The 25,797-nt window shown below is 42.0% G+C and overlaps 1 protein-coding gene across 1 annotated transcript in view; it reads right to left on the bottom strand.

Moving 5' to 3' along the window:
* LOC141105785 (kelch-like ECH-associated protein 1A) overlaps window positions 1-23,272 on the bottom strand; it is a 41,349-nt gene extending 18,077 nt beyond the window's left edge. The window contains exons 1-3 of the mRNA XM_073595903.1: window positions 23,136-23,272; window positions 11,410-11,592; window positions 4,242-4,910 (exon numbers count right to left, since the gene is read on the bottom strand). Of these exons, the coding sequence (XP_073452004.1) occupies window positions 4,242-4,805 (564 nt within the window). The 5' untranslated portion in view covers window positions 4,806-4,910; window positions 11,410-11,592; window positions 23,136-23,272. The remainder of the gene's footprint in view (window positions 1-4,241; window positions 4,911-11,409; window positions 11,593-23,135) is intronic.
* Between the last annotated feature and the right edge of the window lie 2,525 nt (window positions 23,273-25,797).

The following is a 25,797-nucleotide window of genomic DNA, read 5'->3' as shown; positions in this document are numbered from 1 at the left end:
GTTGCAAGCACCTTTGTGAATATCCCAGATGCAGAGTAGTGCTGGTGAGGTTTATAAATGTGAATATAGAGGTAAGCATCTTAAATATCTACTAAAACTAGGTTTTCCCATAAAGAGGCAATAACTGACCTTGCAGATTCCATGCTGAACTTGTGAATTCAAAGGTATTCGTTTAGGGATTTTAGGTCCAGGATAGGACAAATACCCCCCTTTTTGGTTCTGGCACTATGAACAGATTTGAACAGAATCCTTTGAACCTGTCCTTCAGAGGAACCAGAACAACCACTCCCTGTGAACCACTCTTAGTGCCGGTTCACACAGGGGCGACTTGTCAGGTGACCTAGCCGCCTGACAAGTCGCCTCCCGTTCTGTACAATGGAACCGTTCTAATAGGAGCGACGCAAGTCGCACCGACTTAGAAAAAGGTTCCTGTACTACTTTGGGAGCGACTTGAGGCGACTTGCATAGACTTCTGTACAGAAGTCGTTTTGCAAGTCGCCGTGGAAGTCGCGTGCAGGTCGCCTCGGTGAGGCGACCTGCAAGTCGTGCCGCCCCTGTGTGAACCAGGGCTAAAGAGATGGTTCAGGGCAGTTTGTAAATCTGACTGTCCTTGGGCAGATTTTGGCTTGTTTGAGAGAAGAAAATGATAATGGAGTAGATTTTGGAGCTCTATTTTGTAACCCTTTGAAAGCACTGATTGAACCCATAGCCCTGGGATTTCTGGGACCAAGAGGAATAAAAACTGCAACAGACGTCCCCCAACTCTTAAGCCCCATACACACGATTAGATTTTCTGCAGATTTTTGTCTTCAGATTTAACAAAACCATGCAGTGCAAGGGCCTGCCTGATTGCATATATATTGAAACTCTTAAGCCTTGTACACACGGTCAGATTATTGGATGAATTTGACAGTTTTTTGTTTGATGCTAGTCTCAAATTGAAAGTGAAGAAGGTACTCACCAACAGAAAATTTTCTGACGACAGAATTCAATGTCAGAAGTGATATAACGTGTTAAATTGTTTTGTATGTGTTCTTTCATTTCTGAGCATGCCTAGATTTTTTTTGTCAGAAAACCGTACTAATGAAAAGAAAATCGGACATTGTGGTCACATCAGAAAAAAATTTTCAAGCCTGCACATCCAGTTTTTGTCTGCCGAAAATTCGTAATCGGCTGTCAAAAGCAGCATACTAACGATCAGAAAATCGGCAGATCGTTCATCGGACGAAGATTATCTTCAGGTTTTTTGACCGTGTGTATGGGCCTTTAAGGTTTGACCTCATATTAAATGGTTGGGTAAATCTGAAGACAAAAATCTGAAGAAAATCTATTAGTGTGTATGGGGTCTTAAGCTTCATACACACGATAGGACTTTGTGGATTTTTGTACAAAGGGCATTGGCCATAAGTTTGTATTGCATACACACGGCAGAACTTTTTCAGCCAACTTTCACCAAATCATGTTGATTTTCAGCTCTTTACCACCACCCTTTGGTCAACTTCTGTATTTTCTGATATTGTGTCAATCTTGCCGCTTTTAATCGGCGAGATTGACACCTTGCAAGCCGGGTTCACACTGGTGCGGGGATCTGACTTGGATCCCCGCCAATGCCAGGCACTGTGTTTGGTATGAATCATGAGGGGAACTCCATGCCAAATTTTAAATAAAAAACTGGCATGGGTTCCCCTCCAGGGCGCTCCCCTCCCCCAAAGCACCCAACCCACATGTTGAGGGCATGCAGCTTGGTACGGTTCAGGAGGGGGGGAGGTCGCTCGTCCCCACACCCTTTCCTGACCGGCCGGGCTGCGTGCTCGGATAAGGCTCTGGTATGGATTTTGGGGGGACCCCCACGCCGTTTCTTCGACGTAGGGGGTTCCTCTTCAAATCCATACCAGACCTAAGGGCCTGGTATGCTCCCAGAGGGGCATTCCCTCTCATGCTGGCTGCAATAGGAAAATGTGTTTTTCCTATTGCAGCCAGCGCGAGATGTACAGTACCCTGTCACCGAGAACCAGTGCGATGGGATCGCGCTGGAAACATTCTCGCGGCTGCGTACTGTAGTTTGTACAAAAGTCTAATGGTTTTGTGTACACACGATCGGACTTTGCTCCATCGGACTTTTGTTGCCGGAAAGTTTGTGCGTTTGCACAGCCAACAAAAGTCCCATGAAAATAGAAAAAGTTTGTCTGATGGAGCGTACACACGGTCGGATGTTGCTCCAAAACAGCTAATTTGCATGTTTGTTGTCAAAAAGTATGATCGTGTATACGGCCTTTAGAAGTGCAGGTGCCCCTTCATTAGGGTTTTATGGCAGACTTGGTGGGCTTTGTGTTATAAGTCTTGCACCAAAAGAAAGGGCTACATTTTGGTTTGAAGATAAAGCCTAGGAAAAGCAGTGTGGTCCTCTGTATCTTCAGAACCCGCTGATGAGAGGGATTTTGAAGCCTTCTGTTGTTGAAGGACTTTAACTCCTGTGACATCTTTTATGAATTTGTCAATTGCCTCCCTAAAGAGACATCCTCCTTCAAAGGACATACAACTGGGACATCTTTCACAGGCAGCTTCAGCGCATATGGACAGAAACGAAAGCCATTCTATAAATGTATTCCATGACATGTTCAAGGGCATCAGCACAGAAAAGTAAGGCAGAAGGCAAAGAATCAAATGCAGAGAAGAGTGCATTCAGTCCATAGGGTCCTACTCCGGTGCAAGCCTCGATCTGAGAAGTTTGTTTACCTTGCATACCATCAGCAGAGCGAATATTTGCCTGAGGTTTTGCCATGATTCCCTTGCGCCTGGTTTCTGCCATTACTATCAGTGAGCATATTTCCCTGCAGGGTACTTATGACGTTGGGTGCGGCAATTGGGTAAGAATGTCTGGAAGAGGATACACAGCAACCCTGGTTTTGATTATCCTCACGGAGAAAGGGTGGGACAAAGTGCCTGGGTATCTTATAAGGTACTCTGTGTTCCCTGCCGTTCGCCATCACATACAGCCCCTTCTCCTTTGATAGACAGATCACCCGTCCTGGAATTGGATGGGTGATCTGTTTATCAAAGTCCCGGGACCAGGAAGAGGGGCTGTATGTGACAGTGAGCGGCGGGGAACACAGCAATTGAAATTAAGGCTGTTATCGCTGTGTTCCTCAAGCTCTTATCATCCGGGGAGCGGTTCTCCTCTCGCTTCCCCTCCTCGGAGGCTGTGAGTAGGACTCCCATTAAGTGCCGGGTGACTGTCCACACAAAGGTTTAGGTGAGGTTTCACATACCATTCCGCCTGGGTTTATTATATTACTACCAAAACCTGATTAGGAGATATATATACAGTGGTGTAGTGGGTAGCACTCTCGCCTAGCAGTAAGAAGGGTCGCTGGTTCGAATCCCAACCCCGCCACTACTTGCCTAGAGTTTGCATGCTCTCCCTGTGCCTGAGTGGGTTTCCTCCGGGTACTCCGGTTTCCTCCCACACTCCAAAGACATGCTGGTAGGTAAATTGGATCCTGTCTAAAATTGTCCCTAGTATGTATGAATGTTAGGGACCTTAGATTGTAAGCTCCTTGAGGGTAGGGACTGATGTGAATGTACAATGTATATGTAAAGCGCTGCGTAAATTGACGGCGCTATATAAGTACCTGAAATAAATAAATAATAAATAGAGGAATCTCCCACCCCCTGCCGACACATTATATTCTGACATTGGGACTTTGTGCTGTCAGAATACATTGATCAGTGGTTGCAGCTGCTGATCGAGAAAATGTTCCAGTCTTTCCGTTTGACAAAAGTCGATCTAAGGATTAAATACTGTCGAACAGGGACAGCCACACAGGGATCTAACATGTGGAACCAGCAAAATTTCGATCCGTCTGTGGGCAGCTTTAGTAATGTTTACTTTTTCTTGCTAATTTTTTAAATTTTATTTAGACCCAGAGATTTTGCATGGGGCAGGGGGAGGTGCAGCTACATGCTATTTTGTTTTAGTGGGAAGGTCCGTTTTAACATATTTAAGTAAGTGCACGTTTTTATTGATTAGAACATGTTCACATGGTAAAGCAGTCTATGTAGTATGTACTGTAGATTTCAACATTTGTGTTTGCAGTTAGTTCTCAAACTACGACTGCGACAATGTAACCAGATAGAAATTTTGATTTGACAAACTTATGCTAAATGTTTACATATTTTCAAATAATATTTTACCAATAATATTGTTTATGATCATTTTACATGATACAAGCAACACTTACCTCACTAAAGTGCTTATTGATGTATTCTCGTCCTTCTTTATATAGCTCTGTGCAACCAATCTGCTCTGCAAAGTTTGATATCCCAATGACATTGCTAGCATCCAGGTGTTTGACAAGAAAGTCACTGCATGCTTTAGATACATCTTCCATCTGGTATCTCGTAGCAGCCAGAAGTACATGCAAGACACACTTCTCTCCAACTGTTATTCTTGAAGAGTATGCAAATTCTATCAACCTCTGCATTACTAAAGGACACATGTCTTTGATGGTGATTTCCTTGGCCTGACATTCACGAAAATTATTGGAAAACATTGCCCTGAAAAAGGGGCTACAGGAAGCAAGTACAACCCTATGTGCAGGGAAGTCCTCTTCTTGACCATTGCAGTTAACTTTTATTAGGACATCACACAACTGGTTATTCCTCCTGAGTTCATCCATCTTCTCAAAAGCTTTGGAAGCATGATTTTCAATTGTGTAATCGAGGTAGCCATGTCCTTTCATAGAAGGGACAGCAATGGTTGCTGAGTGCTTTAGGTTGGCCTTCTTCTTTCTTGAACATAACATTCTCAGGATTACAGTTCTCCTCAGAAGAATTTTAAATTTGGCATTGTATTTTGTACATAGCTTTCAAAGGAACATAGTCCAAATTCAAGAACTACTTGACAAGCCCTTTAAAACATTTAAAAAATATGCATTAGTAAAAACAAAATCTAAAGGTAATATTAAACAAAATTCAAAGTGTCCAAAAAAATATTAATAATATAGAAATTACAAACAGCAAATAAAACTGGCCCAAAGTACCTGGCCTGTAAATACAATATACATTAACTGAATATATCACATGGTAAACAGCAGGCAAATCTCTAATGCCCTGTACACACGGTCGGACTTTGTTCGGACATTCCGACAACAAAATCCTAGGATTTTTTCCGACGGATGTTGGCTCAAACTTGTCTTGCATACACACGGTCACACAAAGTTGTCGAAAAATCCGCTCGTTCTAAACGCTGTGACGTAAAACACGTATGTCGGGACTATAAACGGGGCAGTGGCCAATAGCTTTCATCTCTTTATTTATTCTGAGCATGCGTGGCACTTTGTCCGTCAGATTTGTGTACACACGATCGGAATTTCCGACAACGGATTTTGTTGTCGGAAAATTTTATATCCTGTCGGAAAATCCAATGGAAAATGTGTGATGGAGCCTACACACGATCGGAATTTCCAACAACAAGGTCCTATCACACATTTTCCGTCGGAAAATTCGACCGTGTGTACGGGGCATAACAGTTCTCAAAATAACTTGTAGGCCTTTAGCGGAATTTGCCAACAGGAGCTCTCCAAAATGCTAAAACTGTTTATACACAGTGTCGGCACCAGGAGTATTAACTTTCAGTTTTTTTTAAGGGGGGTGTCAGCAGGGGGAACTTATGTGTCACCTTCCCTAGGGAACTGGTTTTAGGGGTCCCTGACAAGCTCACCAGTTTGTGAAGGTGAGAGATTTCATTAATAAAAACACCACACAGTTTTGAAAATACTTTATCGATTGTAATTTTACTAATGTTAACTTTCCAAGTTTCAGTGTCCCTTGGTCGGTCTATGTCACTGGAGATGTCCCAGAGAAGGGGGCCCATCCCCCTCCATCATAAACCTTGACCAATGAGGGGAATACTGCCAGAGGCATGATTTTCCTGTGCTCTCCATAGACAATCACTGCAGCTTTTTAATAGAAAAGCAATGAATTGTCAGTTCAACCAAAGTATATATATTTTTTTTGCTATACAAGCTAAAACATAATGAACATTTTGGGAAAAAACACGCGTTTCTTCATTTCTATTTTAAAATTTTTGCAAATAAATAATCTTTCTTTATTAATTTAAACGTATTCTGCTACATTTCTTTGGTAAAAATAAGCCAAATTAGTGTATATGATTTACTCTGTGAAACTTATAAAGTTTACAAACGATCGTATAAATACAGTATCTCACAAAAGTGTTAGAGACCTTGTGCTCCTCCACCTTCCATTTGAGGATGCCCCACAGATGCTCAATAGGGTTTAGGTCTGGAGACATACTTGGCCAGTCCATCACCTTTACCCTTAGCTTCTTTAGCAAGGCAGTAGTCTTCTTGGAGGTGTTTGGGGTGGCTATCATGTTGCAATACTGCCCTGCGGCCCAGTCTCTGAAGGGAGGGGATCATGCTCTGCTTCAGTATGTCACAGTACATGTTGGCATTCATTGTTCCCTCAATGAACTGTAGCTTCCCAGTGCCGGCAGCACTCATGCAGCCCCAGACCATGACACACCCACCTCCCATGCTTGACTGTAGGCAAGACACACTTGTCTTTGTACTCCTCACCTGGTTGCCGTCACACACGCTTGACACCATCTGAACCAAATAAGTTTATCTTGGTCTCATCAGACCACAGGACATGGTTCCAGTAATCCATGTCCTTAGTCTGCTTGTCTTCAGCAAACTGTTTGCGGGCTTTCTTGTGCATCATCTTTAGGAGAGGCTTCCTTCTGGGACAACAGCCATGCAGAACAATTTGATGCATGAGCACTGACATGCTGACCCCCCACCCCTTAAAACCCTGCAGCAATGCTGGCAGAACTCATACGTCTATTTTCCAAAGACAACCTCTGGATATGACGCTGAGCACGTGCACTCAACTTCTTTGGTCGACCATGGCAAGGCCTGTTCTGAGTGGAACCTGTCCTGTTGAACCACTGTATGGTCTTGGCCACCGTGCTGCAGCTCAGTTTCAGGGTCTTTGCAATCTTCTTATAGCCTAGGTGAACTTTATGTAGAGCAACAATTCTTTTTTTTTTAGATCTTTTAGTTCTTTGCCATGAGGTGCCAGGTTGGACTTCCAGTAATATATATTCAAAATATATATCCAGTAATATATATCAAAAATATATATTTTTGAAAATTGATTATTCCTGATTTACTAATGAAATATAATTTCTTGAGGCTCTAAAATGCCAGGACAGTACAAATACCTCCCAATAACCCCTTTTTAGACAGTAGACACCCCAAGGTATTTAGTAAAAGGCATGTTGAGTTTTTTTCAGTTTTAATTGTTTGTCACAGTTTTTTTGAAAAATAAAGAATAAAGAAAAATAAAGAAATTAAATAAAATTTATTTTGTCAATATTTTTTTTATTCATCAGAGCAGTACAGCCTCACCATATGAATGATGTGGCATTGAACAGGGACACTAACAGGTCACAGTATTTTTTTTTAAAAGTATAATTTTTTTCAATTTTCTTTCTCTTTTTATAATTTTTTTTTTATTACCATCTGTTACCAGAGCAGTACGGTGTCACCATAGTAACACCATACTGCTCTGGGGAGGTGACCATGATTTTTTTTTCTTTTTACACTATGATTGCTTATTGTAGTGGTGATCACTGTAAAAGCAGTCATTTTTACTTTGTGAATGGCATCCATTTATGTATCATTGTGTACTAATGTGATAGCGATGATTGGCCAATTAAGTCCGCTGTGATTTGCCCTGTACCATGCGATCACCATGACCAATCTCAGAGATCATCATAATAGTACACAATGGATTTGTATGAAAGCCATTGTTTACAACTGACATGGGGTTGCTGTGATTGGTCACAGTGATCACATGGTATCAGGGCTGCACAAAGCGGCTCGGTACAACAATCTGTGTTCAGACCACTAGATCATCAAACACAGTGGGTCACAAGCCTCCCAGTCGTGCCTAGGGGCACGACTGGGAGGACGTCATATGATGCCCACCCAGGATAGGAGTGCTCCAGCCTGGCCATATTATTACATTAGACCAGGCGGAAGATGTTTAGGATCCATATAGTTTCTGTGAATATGTCCTGCAGTTAAAGTGATTGTAAAGCTTCCAGGGTTTTTTCGTTAAAATAACAAACATGTCATACTTACCTTCTCTGTGCAATGGTTTTCCACAGAGCAACCTTAATCCTCCTGTTCTCAGGTCCACCACCAGTGCTCCTGGCTCCCCCCCCCCAGGTGCCCCAAAAGAAGCCGCACCCTATGGGGGTACTCATGCGGGCTCACTCCTGAGCCAGGCTGTTTGCGTCTATTCAGGCACACAGTCCAGCTCAGCCCCGGGCCCCTCACTCTCTGCTCACAAGTTTTGACTTACAGATGTGTGCAGTGCTGGACCGAAATTGGGTTCGGGTGAGTACTAAGGAGGGCTACGGGGGGAAGCTGTACTTAAAATGATAGCATAGAATGCATTAAGGTAAAAAAAAAAAAACATTTTACCTTCACAACCACTTTACGTAACACTTTACAAGGGGTGACAGAAATTGCCACTGGTGTGAAGGAGTCCTCAGAATTAGAAACTAGTATATAACAAATATTGGCTGACCATTTAACCACTTCAATACCAGGCATTTTCACTCCCTTCCTGCCTAGGCCAATTTTCAGCTTTCAGCGCTGTCACACTTTGAATGACAATTGCGTGGGTCATGCAATGCTGTACCCAATCACAATTTGTATCCTTTTGTTCACACAAATAGAGCTTTCTTTTGGTATTTAATCACCATAGAGTTTTTTATTTTTTGCAAAGCAAAAAGAAAATTTTGAAGGAAAAAAAAAAGTTTTTTACTCAGACGGGCTGGTCTGAGTATTTCAAAAACTGCTGATCTACTGGGATTTTCATACACAACCATCTCTAGGATTTACAGAGAATGGTCTAAAAAAGAGAAAATATCCAGTGAGTGGCAGTTGTGTGGACAAAAATGCCTTGTTGATGTCAGAAGTCACAGGAGAATGCGAAGACTGGTTCGAGATGATAGAAATGCAACAATAACTCAAATAACCACTCGTTACAACCAAGGTATGCAAAATACCATCTCAAAATTCACAACACATCGAACCTTGAAGAAGATGGGCTACAGCAGCAGAAGACCACCCCGGGTGCCATGCCTGTCAGCTAAGAACAGGAAACTGAGGCTGCAATTTGCACAGGCTCACCAAAATTGGACAATAGAAGTCTGGAAAAAACTTTACATGGTCTTATGAGTCTCGATTTCAGCTGCGACATTCAGATGGTAAGGTCATAATTTGGCATAGACAACATGAAAGCATGGATCCATCCTGCCTTGTATCAACGGTTCAGGCTGGTGGTGAAATGGTGTGGGGGATATTTTCTTGGCACACTTTGGGCCCCCTAGTACCAATTGAGCATCATTGAAACGCCACGGCCTAACTGAGTATTGTTGCTGACCATGTCCATCCCTTTATGACTACAGTGTACTCAGTGGCAGCTGGTGCTCAAAATTTTTGTGGGGGCGCAAACTGAAAAAAACCCCAAAAACATCAATTGCAGCCTCTCTGTGCCCATCAAACGCAGCTACTGTGCCCATCAATTGCCGCCACTGTGCCCACCAAACGCAGCCATTGTGCCCATCAAATGCAGTCACTGTACCATCAAACGCAGCCACTATGCCATCAAACGCAGCCACTGTACCCATAAATTGCCACCACTGTGCCCATTAAACGCAGCCACTGTGCCCATCAAATGCAGCCACTGTACCATAAAACGCAGCCACTGTACCATAAAACGCAGCCACTGTACCCATAAAATGCCACCACTGTGCCCACTGAATGCAGCCACTGTGCCCATCAAACGCAGCCACGATACCATCAAACACAGCCAATGTACCCATAAACTGGCACCACTGTGCCCATTAAACTCAGCCACTGTGCCCATCAAATGCAGCCACTGTACCATCAAACGCAGTCACTGTACCCATAAAATGCCACCACTGTGCCCATTAAACGCAGCCACTGTGCCCATCAAACGCAGCCACGATACCATCAAACACAGCCAATGTACCCATAAATTGGCACCACTGTGCCCCTTAAACGCAGCTACTGTGCCCATCAAACGCAGCCACTGTAACCATCAATCACTGCCAGTGTGCCCCATCAATTGCCGCTAGTTTGCCCCATCAAATGCTGCCAGTGTCCCCCCCGCCCGGCACTTACCTGTCTTCGGTCAGCGCATTCCTCCACGCTCCCTCCAAGTCCTTGATGTCTTCTCCCATCCTCTTCTGCTATGATTGGACGCCGATAGGCATCCATTCACAGCGCCTGTCGCTTCAGCCAATCAGGTGACAGGTAACCAGACCCGGTGCACCTGATTGGCTGAGAGGCGGGGCAGTGTTAGGGAAGCCATTTATTCGATTCCCTAACACAGCACTGTGTAAGCAGTGAACACACAGCAGTGTGCCCGCTGTTTACCAATTTGGAAGCCTATTAGAGCCCAGGGCTCTAATCAGGCACTTCCAAAAACACCCCTGCCGCTGTAATTCAGATGCCCAGCACCCGACAAGGGGCCGGACACCTAAATAGGGGGCAGCAGCAGCAACAATAGATAGATTCATGCAATGCATGAATCTATCTATTGAAGATTGATGGGTGCAGGAGAGAGGGGGCGGCGCTCCTGCGCCCTCTATGGACGCACCGCCACTGAGTGTACCCATCTTCTGATGGCTACTTCCAGCAGGATAATGCACCATGTCACAAAGCTCAAAACATGTTAAACTGGTTTCTTGAAAAGGACAATGAGTTCACTGTACTCCAATGGCCTCCACAGTCACCAGATCTCAATCCTTTGGGATGTGGTGGAATGGGAGATTTGCTTCATGGATGTGCAGCTGACAAATCTGCAGCAACTGCGTGATGTTATCATGTCAATATGGACCACAATCTCTGAGGAATGTTTCCAACACCTTGTTGACTCTATGCCATGAAGAATTAAGACAGTTCTGAGGGCAAAAGGGGGTCCAACCTGGTACTAGCAAGGTGTACCTAATAAAGAGGCCGATAAGTTTATATCAGTGTATTGATTGCATCAGTAACATCAGCAGTGGGTCAGTCACAAAATCCTTCCTTCTGCGATGAAGGTCCTCTCTGACATGACATGTGCAGCAGGCAGGCTGGTACTCCAAGCACATATTGGGTCACCTCCAGCCAGTTGTTAACCCTTGACACCCAGTAACCCGTTCTTTTGTTTACAGCTAAAGTAGGTTTATTATATTGAAAGAATATATAAACATTTTATCAAGTTGGTACTAAAATATTAGTACAGGATTATTTTTACAGAATAAGTGGTTAAATGGAGACAAAACACAAATATTATACATACCTGATCTTGCAGTTCCTGGGTGCAGAAATATTCAACTCTCCTATGCACGTCTGTAACAATGTTTTCACCTCCATTTCTTCAGATTGTTATGGCTGGTATGCAATTGATCTTCACTTGTCACTATCCAGTTACTTCCTATGGTGACGTAAAAAAGCAACTTATGTAGAATTCAGAAATCCAAACCTCCAAGAAAAAAAAAATGCATTCATGTTATAAAAAGGAAACCTGAAGCTGCAGCCAATTCAAACTCAGTCCACATTCTTGTCACCGTGTTTTCTATCTAATAATCAGAAGCCTAATTTGTCTGATCTTCTAATGAAACAGCTTTTGCCTGAAAGCCGCCAGTGCCCGTAAAAGAGGCCAAAGGCCAAAAGCTTTTGCTTGTTCTAGCAATGTCCAGCAGTTCTCGTTCAGTTTTCATACTGATGTTGCTTAGCAAGTCTACAAAGTCCCTCAGTTACTGCATTGTCATTCATACCAAGCTAACCTACTAGTGAATCATTGCAATGCTATGTTCATATGCAAAATAGGAGTTACCGTCTGTTTAACCCATGTCTTGCCTTTGGCAGTCTGAAAGGAACCTTTGTTGAAGAGCATATGAGTATATTTGCACAAGCTATCATAACGCCGTCCTATGCGTGTTTTAGGAGGAGCATATACATTGTACCATTTCTTCTATTTTATTATTTTTGTTTATTCTAACATGTAAACTGAATTAAATTTAAAGAAAGCTTCAGATATTCTAACTTGCTGTAATAAAAAACAAAAAAGACAAAGGTTTAATTCAATTGAACTCTATTGTGTTTCTAATAATCGTGCACTACTGCTTTAAATACCTGGATTGAATACTGGGTTCTGAGAAAAAAAACACATACAAAAGCGGTTTATTACCGCAGAGTGCTGTAATTTAAGGCTACATTTATATAGCTGTAAAAATAGTACTGATCTTCCTACGCATTTTTTTCTAGCACAAAAAATCCTTCATAACGATCAGTAAATACTTGCGTAAAATTATACTTTTTTGTTCTCCTTATACCTGGTTACATGTATACAGTGCCTTGCAAAAGTATTTACCCCTCTTGGCTTTTTACCTATTTTGTTACATTACAGCCTTTAGTTAAATGTTTTTTTTAATCTGAATTATTTGTGATGGATCAGAACACAATAGTCTAAGTTGGTGAAGTAAAATTAGAAATATATATATATATAAAACTATTTTTCAGAAATCAAAAACTGATATATGGCATGTGCATATGTATTCACCCCCTTTGTTATGAAGCCCATAAAAAGCTCTGGTGCAACCAATTGCCTTCAGAAGTCACATAATTAGTGAAATGATGTCCACCTGTGTGCATCTAAGTGTCACATCTGTCATTACATATACACACCTTTTTGAAAGGCCCCAGAGGCTGCAACACCTAAGCAAGATGCACCACTAACCAAACACTGCCATGAAGACCAAGGAACTCCCCAAACAAGTAATGCCGCGTACACACGGTCGGACTTTTCGTCTACAAAAGTCCAACAAACGCTGACGGACTAAAGCTGGCTGGTAATCCGATCGTGTGTGGGCTTCTCCGGACTTTCAACGGACTTTTTTAGCCTCAAATCCGACGGACTTTAGATTTGAAACATGCTTCAAATCTTTACGTCGTAACTACGACGGACCCCGAAGTCCGCTCGTCTGTATGCTAGTCCGACGGACAAAAAAACGACGCATGCTCATAAGCAAAAACTAAACGGAAGCACTCGGTCTAGTAAAACTAGTGTTCGTATTGTAGGTAGCACATTCCTCACGCTGCAAAATCTGTGATCGTTGAAAGCAGCGCATTTAATGTCTTCTTTACGAATGCTATAAAGAACGAAGATGTTTTGCTCTTCATATTCAAACAGAGTTCTCCCAAACAAATTTCTGGATTCTTTTTCTCTTTGATCTCATGAATGATATAGTATGCTTTTTCAAAACAATGTTTCCATACTAATAATACTTTTTAAACTTTTTTTTTTTTTGGTGGAGTCATCTTTTCTTGTAATTTTTATCCAGATATTTATTTTATGATTGTTGTGGAACTTTTTTTCTGTTTATCTCTAAATTTTTTTGTAAAGTTACCACAGGGAACCCATTTTTATATATATTTTTTAAATTTTTTTTAATGTTTGTAAAGTTACCACAAAGAACCCTTTATAATTTTTGTTTTTATAGTGATTTGTTATTTTTTTTATATAAAGTTAACCCAAAGAACCGTTTTTGGTTATGTATCTTTTTTTTTTTAAATACTTACCACTCGAACATTATTAACATTATTTTAATCTATTTTTGTTGTGTTTTTGCAAAATCAATGAGATTGTTGTCCCTTGTTAATTTAAAACATTGTGTCTAAAATCTATGATTTAAAATAAAAAACCTAAACTCAAAAAATATCCATTTATTTATGGTCTAAATAAAATAAAGAGGAAGTCAACGCTGGAAAAAGTATGTGTACAAGAAAATGGGGGTCTTGAGGTGTCCATATAAGAGGGAGCACAATCTGGTCCAAGAATCCCAGAGATCAACAGCACCAGCAGATGATATAGATGTCCCCAGACTGTGGTACTACAACAGCCTGCGTCTTCTGTCAGACCAGACTGAACCCAAGTCATCACTTTCTTCTCTTCCCTGCAGCCTTTCCTCCACGCTGCCCTGCAGCCTTCCCTGCAGCCTTCCCTGCAGCCTTCCCTGCAGCCTTCTTTGGAGGCTGTGGCTCTGGTGTTTCAGTTGTGGCAGGAGGAGGAGGAGGAGGAGGAGGGGGGGCTGCCTCATGTAGTTGGGTGTTTCGTGTTAGCGTGCCCTGCAGCCCCTTCTGGATTGTTTCCCCAAATAGTCGCTCACAAATGAGGCGCTGCTCCCAATCCATTTGAAGAAGCCTGCTGGCTAAGTAGCAGCCATAGGACTCTTCCGCTTCGGGGGGGCTCTTCAAAAAACGGGTGGCCTCTTGCATGAGGCGCAGGGATGCCTCCTGTGTGACCGTCCCCTTCCTGGCCCTTTTTTTGGGAAGGTGGAGGGGAAGCACTTGTGATTGGGTCATGCTCCTACTGGGCCCAGCCACCTCACTTGGCCCAGCCACCTCACTTGGCCCAGCCACCTCACTGGGACCAGCCACCTCACTGGGACCAGCCACCTCCTGCCTGACACTGGGCCCAGCCTCCTCCAGGATGATGGAGAATCCGCCCTCCTCCAGGCTGTCCATGGGCCCGGTCTCCTCCTGCCTGCCACTTTCCACACATTCCTCCTGGATGGACTCATCCTGTGTATAAAAAAAAGGACATAGTTTTATTTATTTATTTGGGGTTCATCAATGCCACACAATTTGCTTCTCATGACTAGCAAATTCAATGTGAATACATCTCTTTAATAAAAGAGTCTAATCAGACACCCTAATTTTTTATAGCAGGTGCCAAACATATTTAGCCACTCCTGTCAATTGATATGTATACACAATTTTGAGGCCAAAATTATTTTAGACAATTATAACATCCAGTTAACATCATTAATATTAGTACAGTAAATATTTGTTAATATAATTTACCTGACTCCAGATGGTCATATCCGGTTCATCCAGGATGGAAGACCCAGCTTGCTCCTCATCAGCCTCTGCTGGGGTGGAGGGAAGGGTGGAGGGAAGGGTGGAGGGAAGGGTTGAAAGTGATGCCCTAGCTTCATTCTGGTCATCAAGAAAACGGAGTTGATTGTAGTACCACAGCCTGGGTACATAAACATCATCTGCTGATGCTCCTGATCTCATTGATTCCTGGATCTTCTTATGCTCCCTCTTATACATATTCCTCAAGACCCCAATTTTCTTGAGCAATGTCTCCATTGTTGCTTCCGGGATGGTCGCCTGGACAAAGGACAGAAGTCTCTCCAGCGTTGACTTCCTCACATGCTTTGCATAATACTGAGGGTGTTTCACCTCCCACAAATTCCTCATCTCTCGATATTTAGCTATGAAAGCTGTAAGGAACTCTGGATCCTTAAATAGGGGATTCATTATATCTGGAAAAGATAAAGTCACAAGACAAAAAACACTTATTATTAGGTTTCTGCTAACCCCTCATCATCTTCTCCCTATGTAGGCCTCATCAATCTATCAAGCCATATAGGCCGCTTGCTACAAAGTCATGACCTAAAACCAAAAAAAAAAAATTATTTAAAATTACCTTCGTTTTGTAACGTCCTGGTCCACTATCACCTACGCACAGAACGTACGTACGACACGTGCGCAAGGGCCCTCTTTATACACTACGCATGTGTGAAACTCCGCCTGCGTCGCCCGCCCCTGACGTTCAAAATTAACTCATGTTCTCCGCCCCCTAATTCGACGCACAGAACGTACGTACGACACGTGCGCAAGGGCCCTCTTTATACACTACACATGTGTGAAACTCCGCCTGCGTCGCCCGCCCCTGACGTTCAAAATTAACTCATGTTCTCCGCCCCCTAATTCGACGCACAGAACGTACGTACGACACGTGCGCAAGGCCCCTCTTTATACACTACGCATGTGTGAAACTCCGCCTGCGTCGCCCGCCCCTGACGTTCGATTTTAACTCATGTTCTCCGCCCATTTTTAGTTACGGCGCGTAGTGGGGTAAATAATGGCGGAGACACCTGACATGTTATCTACCTCAGGTAGCGAAAAAAGCCCGGAGGCTGGAACGTCAACCAGATCTGTGAGGCCTAGATTTAAGGCCTCTAATATGAGTTTTGAAGAGATGGTGGAGATGGTGGCCATTCTTCAAAAAAAGGACTATGATGGGAAGTATGGGCCGTACGCCCGGCCAAATTTGCGCAAGGCCAAAATAATGGCGAAGGTGGTGGACACTTTGCAGGCTTCTTTTGGGGTCCAGCGCTCCAAGGATCAACTTCGCAAAAGATGGTCTGACCTCAAGCTCAGGGAGCCGGATCAATACAGACGGATCCTTAAAGTGCTGAAAAAAAGTAAGTACTTGTCGTGTTTTTCTCTTGTGTTTATTACCTTGTATACTGCTCCATGTGCTTTTCCTTCCTATACGATTTTTTTGCTCATCGTTTCAAACGATCTTTTAATAAACCTCGTTATATGTGTATAGATAGATAGATAGATAGATAGATAGATAGATATATAGAGAGAGAGAGAGATAGAGATAGGTAGATAGATAGATAGATATAGAAATGTAAAACATTCTTTTGTAATATTTTAAGTTATCTTTTTTTTTTCTTTACATTTAGTTATATATTTAGATTTTGTTCCAGATATAGAGAGAGAGAGAGAGAGAGAGAGAGAGAGATCAAAAGATTATTAACTATATTTCGAGATATTGATATCTAGATATCTATCTATCCGATATGTCTTTATAATTTTTAATATTGAGGTAAAATAGGAACTCTACACAAACCACTTCACTCCAAATGTTTGAAAATTACTATGTACTAAAATATCTGTGTGCTAAGTAGATTACTAATTTTTTGTTTCACATAGGGGAAAAATCACTCAGCCAACAAGAAGACAGTCCACCCCAAGCCAAACAACATGATTGGGAAATCAGCCCAAGTCCCACTGAGGATGTGGAGGAAGGAGAGGTGGGCGACATGGGCACCCCACCAGGTGAGTGTCTGACACACCAGCTTACGGTAATCTATGCATGGCTGTCTTTTCTTTAATGTAATTTTTCTACTCTATTTTAGGGGATCTGGTTGTGCTTGATTCAAGCAACAGTGCCACCCCCGAGGATGTGGAGGAATTATGCTACATGGGCACCCCACCAGGTCAGTGTCTGAGACAACAGCTTTATTATGGTAAGGTAAACTATGTATGTGTGCATATTTCTAAACACATTTTTTGGTTTCATTCCACTTTAGGTACAAGAAGTGACTATTTCACCTCAGACAGTGCCCAACGGCTAATTGGTCAAATAATGGCCTGAAACAGGGAGATCGATGAAATGCGTAATCGGCTGGATCGTATGCAGCAGGAAATGAAGGACATGATTGATGTTTTGGGTAGAATCTAAATGCCCTTTTTGAAAGCCCAAAACATCGATCATGTCCTTCATTTCCTGTTTTGCTGACCCCATTCTGGGCCTTTTTTTTTTTTTTGGCTGAACATATATGGCTGTTTAACATAATTTAAAAAAGGAGGGCTGTTTCTAGAAAATACATACAAAATCCACAAAAAAATAAAACTTGATTTTAAAAAAACCAAAAAAAAGATAAAACTTGATTTTAAAAAACCAAAAAAAAGATAAAACTTGATTTTTAAAAAAACCAAAAAAAAGATAAAACTTGATTTTGAAAAAAACAAAAAAAAAAAAAAAAAAAATGATTTAAAAAAAAACAAAAAAAAGATAAAACTTGATTTTCAAAAAAACAAAAAAAAAAATATTGATTTTCAAAAAAAAAAATAAAAAAATGAAAAAACTTGATTTTTCAAAAAACAAAAAAAAAAAAAATCAAAAAAAGCCTGTTTGCGAAAATCAAAAAGGCAAAAAAATTTTTTTGTGGATTATGTAGAAATATTTAAATATAATAATATTTTTGCTAATTATTAAGATATCATTATATTTTTGTCTATGAACATTTTCTACTAAATGCATAACTGAATGCATAACAACGATTAATAAAAACATCTCCTTATTTCAATGCTCAGTATCAGTTTGGTTATAATTGTAAAAAAGTTGTTTACAGTGGCAATGGAGCTTATTTAGACATTTAAAAAGAAAATACAGTTGGCACTACAACTGCTCGACCATAACCTAGGAGAAAGCCCAAAAGAAAGGCAAGCAATAAATATAATTCCAGATTTCATCAATATTTTTTTTATTTTAAAAAATTAAATATCCTGGCCCATTGCAATGGCCCCCCTACCCATAAAATAATTAACATATTGCTGTCTAACTTGACGGGCACTTTGGGGGGCCAAGCCAGTACGGACAGTATCCAGGCCCGTAAGGTTGTCATCTATAAGTTCGGCCTCAGGCCCAACTGTTCCTATATAATTTACAGAATGTTTGTGTAAAAAGTTGTGCAGAATGCAGCACGATAAAATGATAAAATTAAGTTTGTATTCCGCCAAATTAATGGATGTTTGAAACAGGCGGAACCGGCTGGCCAGAATTCCAAACGCATTCTCAACCACTCTTCTAGCTCTGGCCAGCCGGAAATTAAAAACCCTCCTCTCCGGGGTGAGGGTTCTTTGGGGGAATGGCCTCATGAGGTGCTTGCTGAGAGCAAAGGCTTCATCGGCAATGAAGACAAAGGGGAGTCCTTCCACGTTATCCGCATCAGGTGGCAATCCCAGGCCACCACTCTGGAGACGCTGGCAGAACTCCGTCTGGGCAAATACTCCTCCATCCGACATCCGGCCATTCTTCCCCACGTCCACATATAAAAATTCATAGTGTGCCGACACCACCGCCATTAAAACAATACTGTTGAACCCCTTATAATTAAAATAGTATGACCCCGAATGGGGTGGTGGCACGATGTGGACATGTTTCCCATCTATAGCCCCTCCACAATTGGGAAAGTCCCAACGGCTGGCAAAATGGGATGCCACAGTCTGCCATTCCTGTGGCGTTGAAGGAAACTGGGGAATCAAACAAGAAAACCAAAATCATTAATTTTGAAGCTAACATTGCAAGAAAATTATACAATTAAAAACATTATTCCCCAGCATCAGTATAACATTAAATAATTTAATTCTTCTGGAATAACTAATATGGAAAGGCACACTTATCAGATTGCTCACCCCCTCTGATGGAACATTGATTACATTTTAGGGGGTTGTGAAATCCCTAAAAAAGATTACTTTTAGGACACGCAGGAATTTAGGGACTAAAAAGGCTACAAGACTGCAGTTGTCGCACTCTGCAGGTGCAGTTGCTAACCAGCTTACAGTAAATGAGGTAAGGTAAAAAGGCATTCATGTTGCAAGGAGTACACAATCACATGCAAGGGCAATTAATGAAAACACTTTGTGGCTTGCATATGATTTGATGATGGAAATCAGCAGAGCTTCTGCTCATTTACTAAAGCACTGGAACAAATGCACTTGTAGAGTGCACATGCATTTTGCAAAGTGCAACATATATTTGCTTTAGACAAATCAACACCACAGAACATTCAAGCAAATTTTTACGAGGGTGGGGGGGGGGGGGGGGGGGTTGGGAAATCAAGCTAATTGCTAATTATCAGCACACTATTTGGAGTGAGTTTAGGGGGGGGGGGTTGGTAAATCTAGCTAATTGCTAATTATAAGCACACTAAATACACTCAAACAAAATACATTCAAAATGAGTAGACTAGGTGGATATGTTCCCATCATTGCATGCTGGGGAGGTTATTGAAGGAAAATATACATGCATGACAAAAAATAACAGGAAAAAAATTCAGCATGTGTGAGGATAAAAAGGGGACATTCACACTATATTGCAATGATGGTAAGTAGTGTTTGAAGCAAGAAATACATTACATTATCAAAGATTACATAAAAGAACATGTGATGCTAATAAAAGAAAAATATCTTACCTTAATATAGTCCTTCTGCAGGACCTGGATGATGGCAGAACAGGTCTCTGGGATAATGATCCCCAGAGCCTGGGGGGAGATGCCTGTCGAGAACTTGAGGTCCTGCAGGCTTCTCCCTGTCGCCAAGTACCGCAACGTGGCAACTAGCCTCTGCTCCGGAGTGATGGCTTGCCTCATGCAGGTATCCTGCCTGCTGATATAGGGGGTCAGCAAAGCCAACAAACGGTCAAAAACGGGGTCCGTCATCCGGAGAAAGTTCCTGAAATCCTCAGGATTATTCTCACGGATCTCACGGAGCAATGGCATGTGACAGAACTGGTCACGCTGGAGCAACCAATTCTTGGTCCATGAACTCCTCCTCGCCCTGTTCATGGACTGGTCTTGGTCTGAAGAATAAACTACAGCACCAAGCACATACAATGCATGAGCTCGACGACGAGTACGTACAGGTAACATGGCTTCAAAACGGTCGGCTGGTCAGAACGCACTTAACAGAACGCACTGAAGAACAGCAAGGCCTGTGAAGAACGACCTGAAAATCAGGAACGAGCGGACAATAAAACAAAGATTTCTCAATGCCAACTGACCAAACGCACTGAAAAGCAGATACAAACCTCACAAGCACAGACTGAACAACAGTTAAAACGAACTGAAAAATACGTGTCTCACAAGCGCGAATCGTCTCTCACCAAACTTCTACTAACACGAGATAAACACGAGATTAGCAGAAGGAGCCCAAAGGGTGTCATACGGGCTATTGAACTTCCGTTTTATAGTCTCGTCGGACTTGGTGTACGTCACCGCGTACTAGGCTGTCGTACTTTTGTGTGGTCGTGTGTAGGCAAGTCCGTTCGTTAGAAAGTCTGCCGCAAGTCCGCCGAAGGTACGCCGGAAGTATGTCGGACAGGCTGTCGGACTTTTGTAGCTGAAAAGTCCGACCGTGTGTACGCGGCATAAGGGACAATGTTGTTGAGAAGAGCAAGTCAGGGTTAGGTTGTAAAAAAAAAATCAAAATCTTTGATGATCCCTAGGAGCACCATCAAATCTATCATAACCAAATGGAAAGAACATGGCACAACAGCAAACCTGCCAAGAGACGGCCTCACACCAAAACTCATGGACCTGGCAAGGAGGGCATTAATCAGAGAGGCAGCACAGAGACCTAAGGTAACCCTGGAGGAGCTGCAGAGTTCCACAGCAGAGACTGGAGTATCTGTACATAGGACGACAATAAGCCGTACGCTCCATAGAGTTGGGCTTTATGGCAGAGTGGCCAGAAGAAAGCCATTACTTTCAGCAAAAAACAAAATGCCACGTTTTGACTTTGCCAAAAGGCATGTGGGAGACTCCCAAAATGTATGGTGGAAGGTGCTCTGGTCTGATGAGACTAAAATTGAACTTTTTGGCCATCAAAGAAAACGTTATGTCTGGTGCAAACCCAACACATCACATCACCCAAAGAACACCATCCCCACAGTGAAACATGGTGGCGGCAGCATCATGCTGTGGGGATGTTTTTCAGCAGTTGGGACTGGGAAACTGGTCAGAGTTGAGGGAAAGATGGATGGTGCTAAATACAGGGATATTCTTGAGCAAAACCTGTACCACTCTGTGGGTGATTTGAGGCTAGGTCGGTCGGAGGTTCACCTTCCAGCAGGACAATGACCCCAAACACATTGCTAAAGCAACACTTGAGGGGTTTAAGGGGAAACATGTAAATGTGTTGAAATGGCCTAGTCAAAGCCCAGACCTCTATCCAATAGAAAATCTGTGGCCAGACTTAAAGATTGCTGTTCACAAGCGCAAACCATCCAACTTGAAGGACCTGGAGCAGTTTTGCAAGGAGGAATAGGCAAAAATCCCAGTGGTAGGATGTGGCAAGCTCATAGAGACTTATCCAAAGCGACTTGAGCTGTGAGCTGTGATCGCCACAAAAGGTGGCTCTGCAAAGTATTGACTTTAGGGGTGAACAGTTATGCACATTGACTTTTTTCTGTTATTTTGCCCTATTTGTTGTTTGCTTCACAATAATAAAAAAAAAAAAAAAAAAAACACATCTTCAAAGTTGTGGGCATGCTCTGTAAATTAAATAATGCAAATCCTTTGTGAGGCAACAAAACACGAAAAATGCCAAGGGGGGTGAATACTTTTGCAAGGTACTGTACATACAGTGTGTCCTCAGATGCAGTTTTTTGATTTTTTATTACGGATCTGAACGCAGTGAATGTTTATACGCCTTTGTGAATATTTTTCCTTTGAAAACAATACAGCTGATCTGAAAATAAAAAACACTTTTTTACTGACATGTGAATGAAACCTAATAAATAGGTTTGGAAATGCAGTAAAAGTACAGTATCTGGAATTCTCTACATGCATTAAAACCTGTGTGAAATAAAAGAATACCTAGTGTGTGTGTATATATACACACACACACACACACACACACACACACACACACAGTAGTTGAAGACTTCAATATACAGTAAAACCTTGGTTTGAGAGTAACTTGGTTTGAAAGCATTTTCGCAAGACAAGCAAAATGTTTTAATAAATTTTGCCTTGATATACAAGCGATGCCTTGATATAAGAGTAGCATCATGTCACAACTGAGTATAAAAAAGAAGAGAGGAGCCTCTAAGTGTAGCAATATGGTTAAATTTTAAGAAAGGTACAACATTTAGCAACATATTGCTACACTTAGAGGTGTCTCTCTTCTCTTTTATACCCTGTTAAAAAAATGCTTTGATATACAAGTGCTTTGGATTACAAGCATGTTTCTGGAACCATTTATGCTCGCAAACCAAGGTTTTACTGTACTTATTTATAAAGGGGTTGATTTACTAAAGGCAAATCGACTGTGCACTTTGCAAGTGCAGTTACACTATTTTGCTCAGAATATGTGGTAAAGCTCCACTGATTTCCATCATCCAATCATGTGCAAGCAAAAATGCTTTTTTTCTTTTCTAATTTCCTTGCTCCTGATTGGGTATTCTGCACAAAATGAGGCTTTGCCACATTTACATTTTCTAAAGAAAACAAGTGCAGCTGCACAGTCGATTTGCCTTTAACAAATCCACCCAATGTGTCAGAAACATGGAATTATGCTTTAAGTGTCCCTATCTCTCCACCTACGCATGACAATAATACTTTTTAGTTATTTAATGTAATAGTTTTAAAATACCTCAGTTGCAAAGAAAAGCTTGAATAGCCCTGCCTGAATACTTTTGTGAGCTTTGCTTTCTTCTCCCTCCCGCTCATTCTCCAGTAAGAGGTGGTTTGGGTTCACAGCTATCAACAGCAGTTTACTACCCTCATTCTTCTGATGAGAATTACAGCAATGACTCGACAGTTTTCAGAACGAGTGCAAATGTTACTGAAAATAGTTAATCTCCAGGCAACCACTGAGAAGCTGGCAAAAATTATAGTGTCTGCACTGCTCATGGTAATGTGCTTGCTAACTAATGCAATACCTAATTTAGTAATGCTAGCTTTTAAATAAAAAAAGTTGATAATGAATCATAAACATTGAAATTGTGTGTGCAAATTAAAATACATTTTGTTACTCATTATAAATATAAAAATAGGATTTATGTACTCATCATAAAAATCTAATCTTGGAGTACATGGATACAAAACATCTTTAACCCTCAGGTTATACTGCCACCTACAGGACGACGCATCTGACTGCGTCTGCGCTTGGGACACCCATCCCTAACTGCAAGTAATCGCCTGGTGTGCACTGTGCAGTTACATGAAAAGTGACGCCTCTGTCAGCCTGTTGTTACTTTATACAGGCTGAGCGTCTGCCACTATTCGTGTGCATCTGTCATTCCAGTGGCAAGAATCCACTGATTCTTGCCACTGGAATCCAGTGTATGCAGCTAAATGGCCATAAAAAGGAGGCCTTAGACTTAGGGGTATTGGAAAGTCTGAAATGTATATCCCCCATTACAACGTTTATATGACATTGACATACCTCCCAACTTTTTGAGATAAGAATGAGGGACACCTATTAGCAAAAGTATGTAGACATAAGACACACCCCCTGCCACACCCCCTTAAGGAAGACTTAGACAAAAAAATATATTAGTTAAACCACTACTATTCATTTATACTAGCTTTTAAAATTTACAAATGCAACAATTTTGAATTTGGATGAAAGGTTTAGCACCGGGAAACACTTTTTGAAAGATAAATAGTGTATTTTATATACAACTATATAGATCTGACCAAAATGAGGGACAAATGAGGAGGAAAGAGGGACAGAGGGACGTTTTTCCAAATTAGGGACAGTTGGGAGCTATGCATTGATTGTATGCAGTAAATAAAAGCGATAAATCAGTGGTTTGAGAGCCCTGTGGAGTAGCAGTGTTTTTTTAAAACAAGTCTGAGAGTAGTTGTAAGTGGGGGAGGGGGGGTTCTGATAGAGGTGGGCTAATGTACAAGGTTATAAATTGGGTCCACTGGCTATAAATTGGGTCCACTACTGACCTCTGTAGCTCTATGTCACTTACTACTGATCTCTGCATCGCTTTCAACTGACCTCTGCATCAATTACTACTGACTTCTGAGTCACTTACTACTAGGGTTGTCCTGATACCACGTTTTTAAGTACAAGTACCGATACTTTTTTCAAGTACTCGCCGATACCAATTACCAATACTTTTTTTAATGTCACCTGACAGTGGCACTAATATGCAGCAATGATGGGCACTGATGGGTGGCTCTGATGAGGCGTGGACTGTGTCAGTAGCATTTTTTTTTTACAATTTTATTGGTGCGCACGGAGGGGGAGCGGAAAAGGAGGGGGGAGTCGGCAGAGCACACAGAAGGGGACCGGAGGAGGACAGGGGGGATCGGAGGAGCACACAAAAGGGGACCGGAGGAGGACAGGGGGGACTGGAAGAGCACACAAAAGGGGACTGGAGGAGGACAGGGGGGGACTGGAGGAGCACACAAAAGGGGACCAGAGGAGCCCATGTAAGAATACAGAGGATGACACAGAGGGGAGCTGGAGGAGGATACAGGGGACACTCAGGAACAATCACTGTGGCAGCGGGGGAAGTTATAATCACCGATCTCCCTGTGTGGCTTTCAATAAAGCAGCTGAAAGCCGCAGAGGGGAGAGGAGGAGAAGCGACTGTCAGCTGCTTTATTGAAAGCCAAACAAGGAGATCAGTAATTATTATTTCCCCCGCCACCGTACCGATTGTTCCTGAGTGTCCAGTACAAGTACTCCTGCAAATACTCGGTATCGGAACCAATACCGATACTAGCATCGGTATCAGGACAACACTACTTACTACTGACTTCGGCACTCTGTGTCACTTACTGGAGAAGAGACGCTTGAGAGGGGATAGGATTTCAATTTACAAATACCATACTGGTGACCCCACAATAGGGATAAAACTTTTTCGCGGAACGGAGTTTAACAAGACTCGCGGCCACACATTAAAATTAGAAAAAAAGAGGTTTAACCTTAAACTACGTAGAGGTTCTTTACTGTAAGAGCGACAAGGATGTGGAATTCCCTTCCACAGGCAGTGGTCTCTGGGAGCATCGATAGTTTCAAGAAACTATTAGATAAGCCCCTGAACGACCACAACATACAGGGATATACAAGGTAATACTGACATATAATAGGCTGGACTTGATGGACTTGTGTCTTTTTTCGACCTCACCTACTATGTAACTATTGACCTCTGTGTCACTTACTACTGACTTCTGCATCACTTATACCGACCTCTGTGTCACTTACTACTGATTTCTGCATCACTTACAACTGACCTCTGAACTCTGTATCACTTACTACTGATCTCTGAACTATGTGTCACTTACTAATG

Source organism: Aquarana catesbeiana, linkage group LG01 (genome assembly GCF_042186555.1).
Source record: "Aquarana catesbeiana isolate 2022-GZ linkage group LG01, ASM4218655v1, whole genome shotgun sequence".
Taxonomy (NCBI): domain Eukaryota; kingdom Metazoa; phylum Chordata; class Amphibia; order Anura; family Ranidae; genus Aquarana; species Aquarana catesbeiana.
Note: the sequence above shows the minus strand (reverse complement) of the source record. Positions and strands in the feature narration are given on the sequence as shown.